Source organism: Felis catus, chromosome B3, assembly GCF_018350175.1.
Source record: "Felis catus isolate Fca126 chromosome B3, F.catus_Fca126_mat1.0, whole genome shotgun sequence".
Lineage (NCBI taxonomy): Eukaryota > Metazoa > Chordata > Mammalia > Carnivora > Felidae > Felis > Felis catus.
In genome coordinates, this window is record NC_058373.1 from 138,767,022 (window position 1) to 138,780,306 (window position 13,285).

Genomic DNA, 13,285 nt, shown 5'->3' on the forward strand with positions numbered 1-13,285 from the left:
ACAGCAGAGATGCCAATGGAGTTGGGTGATCAGGTGAACTGCCTTGCTCTTTTCCAAGTCTTTGTCCAATTTTCCTCCTAGAAATAAGAGCCCACCCAGTCCCGTCTTGATTCCCCTGGAGTATATTCTGACAAAAACAATTACTCCACTCTCTACACCACATTCTAAAAAGTTGAATATGCTATGGCCGCCTTACTTTTCATTCACTTCCTCTTAGTCCTAATGCTAACACTCCCATTATCTTTATGCCATTTTGCAATTTAAAAGGAATTCAATTAATAAAATACATTTATATTTGGAAAATGGCACCTTCCCCAGGGGAAAAAACAAATTTCCTCTGATTCTAAAAACAAAAAATATTGTATTATATAGTAACTCTGAGAAATGTCCATGATCTGAGAATATAACAACATTCTCCAATAATAACAATCATCACTATCACTTTTTGTTTTTGCTTTTTTAAGTGCTGGGGCACTATGCCCCAACCAGCATGGGATTCTCGCTCTCTGCCCCTCCCCCACTCATGCTTTTTCTCTCTCCGAATAAACAAACTTTAACAAAAATTAAAAAATAAAGTCAAATAATTTCAAACTCAATATGACACGGTAACTGAAATGAAATCTCTATAAATTCAATACATACAAGTCCTCTATGTTCTTAGATAGCACATTCCTGAAAGTACATGCTAAAACTGAGTATGTGAACCATAAGGCTTACACACTATTTGGGGTGGATACCAGTCTCAGAGAACTAAAATAAATAAATAAATAATAAAATAACATAAAATATCTTTCATAACATTTTGAACTCACAGTTGAAAGACGTGGGTCTAATGAACATCAGAGGGACTAAAGATCGGGCACTTTGAGCACCCCTAACCGATGCCATCTTTGTCTACACTGTATTGTTCATGAGATTTACATTTCTCAATGCTAACATCTAGAACTTTTATTTCTCCATTTAGTCTTCATTTTCATTAAATAAGAACAATATGTACTCAAAAATCAAGTTACTACCGCAAAAACAATTACCATATAGGCGAGGAGAGTAAGATCCCCAAATATCACACACTGGCTGGCAATCATACCCTCATGCAGTGATTCCAGGTGTTATTTGTCACCTAATACACAGATGTCCAAAAGCAACATCGAAAAGGCACTTATGCAAATCAACACATAGTGTGCAAAAGTCTGGGTCTGCTCAAAGATCAAGTATATAAATGCTGAAAACTATATTTAATCAAAACAGAACTATAAAAGTTACTATGGTTCTCCCTTCTTAGAGAAAGAGTAAATGCACCCCCCACCCCTCCCAGAGGCAGGAGTGTGTTAGTTTCCCAAGGATTTTAGCACATCGGGGGATTCCCCGAGGGTTTAAACACACCTACAGCTTTCTCGTGTTATTTTATGAAGAGGCTTTTAAGAACTGGAGAAAGGAGGTCCTAGCACCTAGGGTAGGACAGAGCACTAAACGAAGGAGAGGGAGTCCTCAGAAATAGGAAGGCTGAGGTTCTGATTATCCCCTTCCCCTGCCTCCACCTCTAGCCAGGAGTGCCAACCCAAGGACGGGTTGCTGGAGATCCTTCAATCCTCTGAAAATCCTACGTGCATTCACGTGCACTCAGTTGCTCCCTCTCCCATGCCCCTCCCCCCAGCAATCTCTATAGCTCTCATTATATGCTGTATTAAGGCGAAGACAGTATTCCATTCTTCTTTGCATCTCCCCGAGAAGTTGCACAGGGCCTGGCACACAGCACTCAAACACCTACAGCTAGTTAGCACAGAGAGTAAAATGACTAAATCCTGACATCTTAATTTAAATTACATTTTACACAGATTATATAGCAAATTAGCTTTCAAAGTTTGAAAATAACACGCCACAAATACGTTTTTAACCAGCTACACAAACACAAGCTTCCTGATTCCCCAGCAGACCGCCCAATACTGCTCCCTACAAAACAGGTGTTGTCTTTACAAGCTCTACAAAAGCCATGAGCATGAGTTACCATGGGGGGGGGGGGGGTGGAAATCAATCTCTTTTCATAAATATTCCACAACATAAAAACAGTCATTCTGTTCAAAACGCACAAAGGTGGGCATTTTTACATGCATACAATTAAGCACCTTCTACAGTCAACTTCTTGCTTTCCAAATCTCTTCTCCTAAACTTACTTTTGTGATAACAGATTCCTTAATAAATTGCTAGTTTCTGAACTAACGAATGTTTCTGAACCGCTCGAGTGCAGGAAAGTGAGTGTAGGAGACAGTGCTCAACCCAAGCAGCAGCAGAAGGGCAAAGGCAGTCCTCACGTGAGCCTTAAGACGGGAGGACAGAGGCCCCAGCGGAGAGTAAGAACGCTGACTCCAGGACAGTGGGCACCCTAGTTACAGGACAATCCAGTGACCAATCGGTGAGACCACTGCACAGATTAAAGAATGCTTGTACTTTGTTTTATTTTCTATAGTAAAACAAAACAAAACAAAACACTTACCTTAGCTCCAGGAAGTACTTCATTCTGTTTCAACGTGAGACTCAACTCCAACCTACCGATCAGCCCTCCAATCTGCACTGGGTCAGAGGGTGCCATCTCTGGTAAATTTCTAGTTAGTTGTGGGTGTGGCTCATAGACAATTTTGGGATTCCAGCTAGGTGACAGCTTTGGCTCAGTTTCCTACAATGAGGCAATAAGAATAAAATAATTCTTGGGAATGCAAGCTGGTGCAGCCACTCTGGAAAACAGTATGGAGGTTCCTCAAAAAACTAAAACTAAAACTACCCTAACGAACCAGCAATTGCACTACTAGGCATTTATCCAAGGCATACAGCTGTGCTGCTTCGAAGGGACACATGCACCCCCATGTTTATAGCAGCCCTATTGACAATAGCCAAAGTCTGGAAAGAGCCCAAATGTCCACCTATGGATGGATGCATGGATAAAGAAGATGTGGTATATATATATACAATGGAGTATTACTCGGCCATCAAAAAGAATGAAATCTTGCCATTTGCAACTACGTGGATGGAACTAGAGGGTATTATGCTAAGTGAAATTAGAGAAAAACAAAAATCATACGACTTCACTAATATGAAGACTTTCAGAGACAAAAGAGATGAACATAAGGGAAGGGAAACAAAAACAATATAAAAACAGGGAGGGGGACAAAGCATAAGAGACTCATAAATATGGAGAACAAACAGGGTTTCTGGAGGGGTTGTGGGAGGGGCAATGGGCTAAATGGGGAAGGGGCACTAAGGAATCTACTCCTGAAATCATCGTTTCACTAGATGCTAACTAATTTGGATGTTAAGTTTTAAAAAACAAAAAATAAAATTAAAGAATAAAGTAATTCTTTAAAATACCTTAGTGTAAATAAACTGAAATGCAAAATACAAATGTCAGCATAAGAGTAAAATATTTGACATGAAAAACTTATTACGTGACCATGAATAAACCAGTATCTAATAGCTAGCATGAAACAGTAGTAATAAAGGCAAATCATGGAAAAGGACTTTATGGAAAAAGAGCACAGTATCTATTCAAATTATAGCAATAAGAAAAAATAGACATTCTGTAATTATGAAAATCTGAAATAATGCAAAAGATGAATTATGGAAGGACTGATTTATGAAAGGACTCTCTACTCTCAGAAAGGATTAATAAAAAGTTCTTAATTATAAAACCCTTTTAAGCTGTAAGTTTTCAGCACTATTCATTATGTAAGGTAATGTGAACACTGCTTGGGATTTTATCATAAAATGGTATTCACGGTCATCATACCACTTTCCCCCAAAACACAGTATCCTATGTTATACACCTCACAGGTAGGAAAGGCATCAATCGTAAATAGGAGTATTTTAAAAACCCCAAAAGGTAGGCATCACTGAATATTTGTGTTAACTTCCAGATCAGATGGATCTGTATACCCCAGCAAAACCTAATAGCCCCCATTTAAACCTTTTACAAATCTAGGATTTAGCGTTTGGTTTTTTGTTTGGTTTTTCTTACCACTGGTGCAGTTGAACACACTGGGGAGGATTTTGCTGACGCAGAAAACTCATCCCAGAAGAGGGCCACTCCGGAGAGCTGCAGCAGCTTGTGCGCAAACGCTGTAGGCTGATGCACGTTCATTCCTGCGGACTCGTCAGCAGCTTCGTCACAGTACACGGTCCTGCGCGTTCAAAACAAGAGCATTTGCACAACACTCCGGAGAAAACCTACTTGCAAGCCTAAGAAACACACACAGCCTTTTCACTTAAAGGATTGTTCAAGTGTTAGCACAACTGAGAAAATGAGAAAAGGTAACGTGGTCAGCATTACGGTGCTTTACTACGGGAAAACGTTTTCACCAAGAGACCTCAGCCACAGGAAGGGTAATTTTAGGGGGTCCTAAGCTGGCGGGGGGGTGGGCAGGGGGGAGACGGGATTAATAACTGCCTAAAGTGCGCCTCCAGGAAAACAATCCCTGTGCTCCCTCACAAACCTATCTTGGCTCCAAGGCACGTGTCTGACATGAATGGCATTTCTTGAACTCTTCCGACTGTTTATTCCAGGAGTTCAGTTTAAACAAAATACAGAAAGTAGTTCTACGTGCGTGAGATTTCAGTAGCTTTTTAATGTACCATTTCAGGGAAATGCAACCTAATTTCAAAATTCTGTTGACAAGAACTTTCACGGGACACCTGGGTGGCTCGGTGGGTTAAGCGTCCAACTCCTGATTAACGGCTCAGGTCATGGACTCAAGTTGGCAAGATCGAGTCCCACGTCAGGCTCTACACTGACAGCGCGGAGCCTGCTTGGGATTCTCTCTGTGCCTCTCTCTCTGCCTTTCCCCTGCTCAAGCTCGCTGTCTCTCAAAAATAAATGAATATTAAAAAAAATAATAACCGTTTCACTAATACGTATGATGTTTTGTGAAAGACAAAAACCGTATCTGCTCAAAATCTGGCAAAAACCCCCAGCAGATCTGTATACGACAGGGCCGTATACTGAGCACTAAGTGTCTTTGGTGCTCGGTGTACATATTTCATCCCGTGTGTTTCTGCAGGCATTCGAAGCACATTAAAACACACGTGAACAGTGACAACCTCAAATCAACACTCAAAAGTGTGTACATGAATCAATCTCTGTTTCAGAGCTGTTTAGAAGGTTCCAAGCGGGCAAAAACACAAAACTAAGTGCTGGTTTCTATATTTTTAAGGAAATCACTATCACACATATTGACTTTAAGATACTCTAACAGAATCCTCAAAGAAAACAGCAGCAGCTTTTTCATGCAAAGCAGCACTTAGACCGAGCAAAGGAAAGCAAAAAAGCCCCTCATACTAATGAGACATGCCCAGACAACACATCGCTCACATGAAAAAACTCCAACAGGAGTGCCTTAAATTCAGCTGCGCTCAACTATTCATGATTTTTATTTGATACTAACTAAAAAGAGAACCATTTGCTTTGAATTCAGTATTATATACAAATTATACCCCAAATGGCATTTTAAGTTTTCAATAATGGGATCAGAACATATCTTGGAGAGCAGTGCTTTACTGTGAAATCATACCATGTATTAACAGCATCACCTCTAATCTCTAAAAGCATCACAAAATCTAATGCGAGACTTAGATCTTACCATTTATAAAAGAAAAGAATAGGGTCATTTATTCTCAGAGATAAGAAGTCTTACCTTTCTATTCGAATTTCAAGTGCAGTTCCAGTTTTGGAATTTTCTGGCACGTGTTCGATTCTCAAGACAGTGTCTATAAAAGTGACTTTTACTCTTCTTAGCACTAGAGTAAACAGGTCACCGTCAACATGAGACCATACGTATACTCAATAAAAACTTCTAATGAAAGGAATACAAAATAAAAAAGTTGTATTTCTTTCCTTAAAGATCCCCAAACCTTAAGTTTGGTAATAAATATTTTGTCTTACTGAGCACCTACTATGTCACATCTCAACAGACACTTGGGTACAGCTAACACTCTCCGTTGAATTAAAATCCCTTACACAAGCACAATAAAATAAACAGGAGAAACTAGGACACAAAGGCATGAAATTAAATCAGATACAATATTTAAAATAACCTCAATTCTAAAGTTTTGAAGTGAGAACAGTAATTCTGTTTAAAAACAAATCACTCCAGGGGCGCCTGGTTGGCTCAGTTGGTTAAGTGTCCGACTTCAGCTCAGGTCACAATCTCGCGGTCCGTGAGTTCGAGCCCCGCATCAGGCTCTGGGCTGATGGCTCAGAGCCTGGAGCCTGCTTCCAATTCTGTGTCTCCCTCTCTCTGTCCCTCCCCCATTCATGCTCTGTCTCTGTCTCAAAAATAAATAAACGTTAAAAAAAAAAAAAATTAAAAAAAAAAATCACTCCAACGGATTTACCTTATGTGAGACTTACTAAATAAAAGGTACTAATATACTAAAAACAAAACAAAAATCTAAAATTTTTGAAAATATTCAATAATGCCAAACCTGTTTCAATGGTTTCAGCAAACTTTTCAAGTCCTTCAAAAGGCTGGGATCCTTCTCCTTGTTCATCCGTTAATTTCTGGCTAAGACATTCTTTTGCCAACTGCATACTGCTGGTCATGAAACTTGACCAATACATAGGCTCAGAACCAGTTGCTGCAGAAAATATAGATGAATTCTAAAACTTCTCATAGTTCCAACAAAGCCATTTCGTAAAATGCCACATTTGAAATAAGTGAATTCTTAATCCTCTAAGAGATATTTAGCATCATGATGTTCCCTAGGCATAGAATACTCTAGAAATCACTCTTGCAAGAGATTCAACCACCACCTTATAATAACTGGGAAGAAAAAATAAAAGATCACAGAACACATGTCCAGAGACCTGTGTTCTCATTAAATGATACACATCTGCCAAATGTTAATTCGCGAATTCGTTCAACAAGTATTTAACGCATGCATGGCACTGTTTAAAAGTCTATAGAATAGAGGTCAGCAAACTTCTTTGGCAAGGGTCAGACGGCACAGATTTCAGGTTCTGTGGGTCCTTGGGTCTCTACCGTGATGACTCAACTCTCTCAGTCTGGTGCAAAAGCAGCAGAGAGAATAAATGAATGAGTATGGTAGTGTTCCTACACCAATTTACAAACACAAGACGGACCAAATTTGGCCTACAGGCCAGAGTTAGCTGACCCTGCCGTAAGGGATCCAAAAAATATTAATTCTGCCCTCCCAGAGCCTACAATATAATAGAAGAAATATGTTGCGGTTAAGATGAATTAGTAAGCAACTATGCAGTGTCAACAGAAAACACAGCTGAATCGAGAGGTTAATTCTTCTCACTGACAGAATGTAACAGGAAATCTGGCAGAGCTGGTACTCGGCCGAGGCTCTGGAAGGGGAGTAGAAATGGAGACAAGATAGAAAAGCATCCTTGGAGGGATAGATGAACTGGGAAAAATCCTTTCTAGATCTTCCCTCATCAGAGAGCTGCACCACACTCTCTTATGTTATCCAAAACAAAGTGACAGAGATCACTAGAATTCTTGCCTTCCAAAAATGGAATTTAAAAGCCCTTCTTCATGGAATATTTTTAAAGTAAGGGAGAATATTTGACTTTCCACAGGGAAAGTACTATATCTAGTCATCATGGTTAAAAAAATATTACTGTTAATTAAATGCCATTATCAAGGAGGACTTCCATGCACAGACTACCAATTTTCAAACTACAGGTGCCACTGATTCCAGGAAGTACACTTTAAACTTTGGTGTTCCGGACAGCACTTGGGCTTATAATCCGCCAGGTATATCTTGGTAAACATCACTTGCCACTGAAAGAATTTAAATTCAGAATTTAAGATGATTCACATCACTACTCTATTGGTTTAGAAAATACACATACGCCACACACACACTCCGAAGTAGAAAATCTTAAGCTACAACATCACACGGTGGTTCAGAACAGGGACTCCACAACTAGGTTGCCTGGGTTCAGATCCCATCTTCCCACTTAACTAGCCGTGACCTTGGACAAGTCTGGAATCTACCTCTGCTTCAATTCCCTGTTCTGTAAAATGGAGATAATAAAAAATATCTATTTCAAAGAGCTATTATAAAATAATATTTGTACAGAATTTAGAACAGTATGTGGCATCTAAGAAGCACTATACACGTTGGATACGTCGGAAAACATCACGCATGTAATTAAAGCTATACCACACACACGTACTTGTAAATAATGACTTACTACCACTTTAAAGCTTTTCCCTCCCCAAGTTTTCTTTTGAAAATTTTCAATCCTAAGAAAGAGGTGAAAGAATGGTACCATGAACACCCACACAGCCTTCATTTAGACTCATCATGACTGTGTCACACGCACACAAATACACACAAACTCTCATCCTTTTGCTGAACTATCTGAAGGTAAACCTCAGGCATCCTAACACTCACTCCTAAATACTTGAGCATACAACTCCTAAGAATACAATGAACATTCCCCAGCAAAAGCTCAGTAAGGATAACACTCCCAAGAAACATAACCCTGGCAAAACATTATCTTCCTTACAGGCCACACCCAAATTTCCCTAGCTGTCTCAGTAACATCCTTCGTAGCAAAAGCGAAAACACAGGGTTAACTATTGCAGTTATTTGTGTCTTAGTCTTTTTAATCTGGAACAATTCCTCCACCTTTCTTGTCTTTCGTGATACGGATACTTCTAAAGACTACCAACCAGTGAGTCTGTAGAATTTCCTTATTTTGGATTTGTCTGCCTTCTTCCTTATAATCTGATTCAGATTAAGCACTTTTAACAGGAACGGTACATATATGATGATGTCGGTTTGATCCACTATCAATGAGATTAAGTTTGATCACTAGGTGGTTGTGATGACTGTCAATTTCTCTCATTGTGAAAGAAACATTTTTCTCTTTGTAAATAACATGTAATCGATGGGAGGTATGCTGATACCATCTAAATATAAAGCTCCTCAACAACTTTCACCAAAGTTGAATTCATTGATGATTATCACCTGTATCAAGTGCTTTTTTTTTTGTATTTTGTTTTTTCTTTTTGCCATGGTAGCCAAAAACATGGTTATGGTCTATCATCTTTTTCTACTCTATGAACTAGGTATCCTACTGCAATAAAGACCTTTCCCTTCTTCCTGACTCTCTTACATACTGATTACTTATTTATAACAATATAAACTTAAAGAGAAATTTTGTTTTAATTTAGTGTGCTACAATCCATTATTGCCATTATTCGATGTTTACTCAAGTATCCCCAGATTTGGCCAATGAGAGCCCCTAAAGCCCAATCCTGTGTCCTTTTAACATTTCTCCATCAATCTTTGAGCAATTCCTTTCTTTCTGGCACAATACTCCGAATCTTGAAAACACGAGTCACTTTAGATAATCAGTAACAAATAATTAAACCAAATCATCATTATACCAAAGTTCCTGCAGGGCGAGAAGTAATCCTAAAGGTAAAAATCACACACACCCAAGTCCTAATATTTTTATCTACTGAAAAGCTCACAAATACAATGCTAAGTAATAAATTAAATACTGAATTTAATACAATTAGGTTACTTTCCCAATCTCTGAGGAATACAAATAGAAACAAATCAAACAAACACAACACACGTACCTAGGCGAGGTCTAGGCCGGAAGACCATTTCTAGCCCTTTCACTTCCAGTGCACAATTATCCTGTAGCAAGGAGCCCCATGGAACTGACAGAGAAATGGACTGTATGAATCCTTCAGTGACTTCTAAAGGCGCATCTGCCGACTCCAGGATCTCATTGAGACACTAAAGAGAAAAAACATGTACATTTTGAAATCACAGGGACAAGAATTCCAAATTGGTAACTTACTCAAAGATGCTGAATATGCTCATATAGGTGTCAGACACTAGGGATTAAGAAAGCAGAGTCGAGGGGGCACCTGGGTGGTTCAGTCGATTAAGCGTCCCACTGCGGCTGAGGTTATGATCTCACGGCTCATGAGTTCGATCCCCACATCAGGCTATGTGCTGACAGCTCAGAGCCTGGAGTCTGCTTCAGATTCTGCGTCTCCCTCTCTCTCTGCCCCTCCCCTGCTCGTGTTCGCTCGCTCAAAAATAAAATTTAAAAACTATTTTTAAAAAAATGAAAAGAAAAAGAGAGTCCAAGATAAAGACTCCCCATCCTCACGAAATTTACTGAATAGCTTACCATGGAAGACACACATAAGATGTGATGAGCTACATGAAAGAGGAAATACACTGTAGTATTTGAGCATATAATAGAACCCAACCTGGCACCAGAGAAGTACTATTGCAAAGTGAGACCAGAGAAGGCTGAGGAGTTAACCAAAGGGGTCCACACAGACTACGGCGTGTGCAAGGATTCAGAGAAAGCAGAGGTCAGAGACGCAAGACTTTCTGAAAAGGAAAAGTTACTCTAGACTCTAGTGAAGTGTGCTAGGGTGAGGAGCCAAAGATAAAGCTACATAGATAAGGGAGAGGGAGTCCAAACAGCCTTGTAATTCACGTTCAGGAGTCTGACATTTATCTCAAGAGCAGAGTGAAGCCATTGAAAGATTTTAAGCAGGGGACCAAGATGAGATTGGAACTTTTAGCAAACCACTTCTGCCACCACACCAAGCATGTATTGGAGGAAAGCAAAATTCAGGCAGAAAGGTTGTTATGAGTAAAAGAAGCCAGGGAAATTGGTTTGGCGAGGACAGTGACACTGAGGGTGGTTAGAAGTGGACAGATTTTTGTAGTATATTAGGAAGTAGAATTGGCATCATGAGAAATAAAAAAAAAAAAAAGAAAGAAAAAAAAGGACTGAAGGATGACTCCCGGGGTGCTGACCCGGGCAACTGGTTAGACAGTGCTATTTACATTGAAAAAACCTGGAGAAGCAGGTTAGAGGAAGCGGAGAAGTTCAGTTCCCAAGAGCAGACATCTAGGTGGAGACGTCAAAGAGGCAGCTGGCTATTCTGGTCTCGATATGAGGCGAGCCATCTGGGCTGAAGCCCTAGGGTGATGAGAGACGGCCTTTGGAAACTTAGGTAGAGTTAGATAAGAGGCCTACAACAGAATCCTGATAAGCACCCCAACATTTAAGAACTAAGAACTGGTTTATGAAAGAGGCACCTGCAAAGCAAACTAGAAAAAAGCAAACAGAGAAGTAGAAGGAAAATCAAGTCTTACGTTCCCAGAAAATCACAGAAAGACCACTATAAAAAGAGGGGTCCTGGACAACAAAAGGTAACAAGAGGCCAAACATTTTTAAATGTCCACCGGATTCTGTGATATTTAGGCCACTGGTGATCCCAGTGAGAGCAATTTCAATAGCGTGGTAAGGCAAACCAGATTACAACAGAAGGAAGACAGGATGGATGTAAATATAGGTAACAGAATAATTAAATGTATTTCTTGATAATGTACTTTTTAAATTAAATTAAAATAACACACGTTCACTAAATGCCAGTTTATACGTGTGGTACTTCCTGCGTGCCATGGTAACCGCAGTGTCATAATTCTTTGTTACCAACCTAACACTGAATGTTGAGATTTGGACTGGCTCGTGTTTTGTCATTGGAGGTTACCACTTTAAAAGGCTTTCTCCATGCTGGTGTTTGTGTAATCTTACAGACTTTCTGAAGAGTACTTGGGCATGGATTGTTTTAAGGTAAACACATCCAGGTGCTCACATTCCAAATATATTCTGTTCTAAAGCTGATCCATCTTCCTGAGAAGAGTACTTAACGGTGGCACCATGTTGGATGGCCTCTCCTGTATTCCCTTGTACAATCTCCCTGCCCCGACTTAGCCAAAAAGGCCTACCTTTTCCCTTCCTGAATCCTCCTTCGTGCACCGCCCAGGGTATAAAAATCTCCAGGCAGGACCAGCATTAAGTTTGCTATTGTTTCCCTATCTTATACATATTTTTGGTATGGCACTCAAAGAACTAAGCGATGTTGCTACTGCAAAATCCCTTCAAGTCTCATCTATTTCTTTATGACATCAGCATTTGTCAAGCTTATAACTATTTCAAAAACTTGGAATGAAATTTATAATGAGCCCTATCAAATTCTAGTTAAGTATATTCATCTATAGATACATAAGCTAATCAGGGAAGAGGGGGAAAACCACCTAGCCACATCATTAAGAAAGGTATTTCCAAGAGAAATTTTTAAGTTTAATTTTTCAAACATATTCATATCGTTTTGATCAACTGCACACTTAAAACAACACAATCCAAAGGAAAAATCTTAACACTCAAAGCCTAACGATTACCTGAAGGAAATACTGATAAGATTAATATGGTAAGGCCTAGAGAACTACTAAGAAGACCACTATAAAACTCAAAAAACAGAAGGTGAAGAAATCATTAAAGGAATTAAAATGGGAATTAAAAGGAATTTAAAAGGAATAAGGAGGGGCACCTAGATGGCTCAGTCAGTTAGGCATCTGACTTCAGCTCAGGTCATGTTGTTCCAATTCGTGAGTTCGAGCCCCACACTGGGCTCTGTGCTGACAGCTCAGAGCCTGGAGCCTGCTTCAGATTCTGCGTCTCCCTCTCTCTCTCTGGCCCTCCTTGCACGGTCTGCCTCTGTCTCTCTCTCTCTCTCCCTCTCAAAAATAAATATTTAAAAAACAGGAATAAGGAAATATTTACTTAATGCAAAAGAAAGCTTGATAGCAAGTTTTAAAATATGATCTCTTTCAGTTTAGTTACATGTTTTTACTGTAGAGAAATTACAGCATGATCAATAAAAGACTGAAGCATAAAATACATAAGTTATGATAAAATTTTGCAGAAGATGAACATAAGAGTTCAATGGGAAAAAATACAATGTTAAATTTCCAACTATTAATGAAGAGCTTGTTCAAGCATTTTCAAATGCATAATGGTAGATATTTAGATCCTACTGGGTGAAAAAATGTATTTTTTATATCAGTATTTACAACACAGGATTACTCTCTACAACTATTTAAGCTGTTAAGAAAACGAAAGGCCAAGGTGGCATCACTCGCCCACCAGGACAGCAAATCAAGACTTAATTGCAGTTTCAACCTCTCCAAGAGTGAAATTTTAAGCCAATCAATCTGGATTTTCTGGTTGGCATCAAGGAGGTAATCCTCTCCCCTAGAGGAAGATGAGGTAATCCACCTAAGACTCTCCCTTCTTCTCCCCTAAGGAAAGAAGTTCTGGCCAGAAACAATCTTTTCTTTTGCTAATAACTTCTTGCCCCAACCTCCTCCCTCCTTCCTATAAAAACCTTACCTTTTGCACAACTTTGGAGCTCCCCATACAAGCTAGGTG

The 13,285-nt window shown here is 39.4% G+C and overlaps 1 protein-coding gene across 8 annotated transcripts in view; it reads right to left on the reverse strand.

Annotated features, from left to right (window-relative positions):
• Positions 1-13,285, reverse strand: part of ATG2B (autophagy related 2B) — an 80,731-nt gene that overhangs the window by 57,176 nt on the left and 10,270 nt on the right. For all 8 annotated transcript variants that reach the window (XM_045060485.1, XM_019833610.3, XM_019833608.3 and 5 more), the window contains exons 2-6: positions 9,615-9,777; positions 6,469-6,621; positions 5,679-5,781; positions 4,007-4,169; positions 2,492-2,671 (exon numbers count right to left, since the gene is read on the reverse strand). In XM_045060485.1, coding sequence (XP_044916420.1) covers positions 2,492-2,671; positions 4,007-4,169; positions 5,679-5,781; positions 6,469-6,621; positions 9,615-9,777 — 762 coding nt within the window. The remainder of the gene's footprint in view (positions 1-2,491; positions 2,672-4,006; positions 4,170-5,678; positions 5,782-6,468; positions 6,622-9,614; positions 9,778-13,285) is intronic.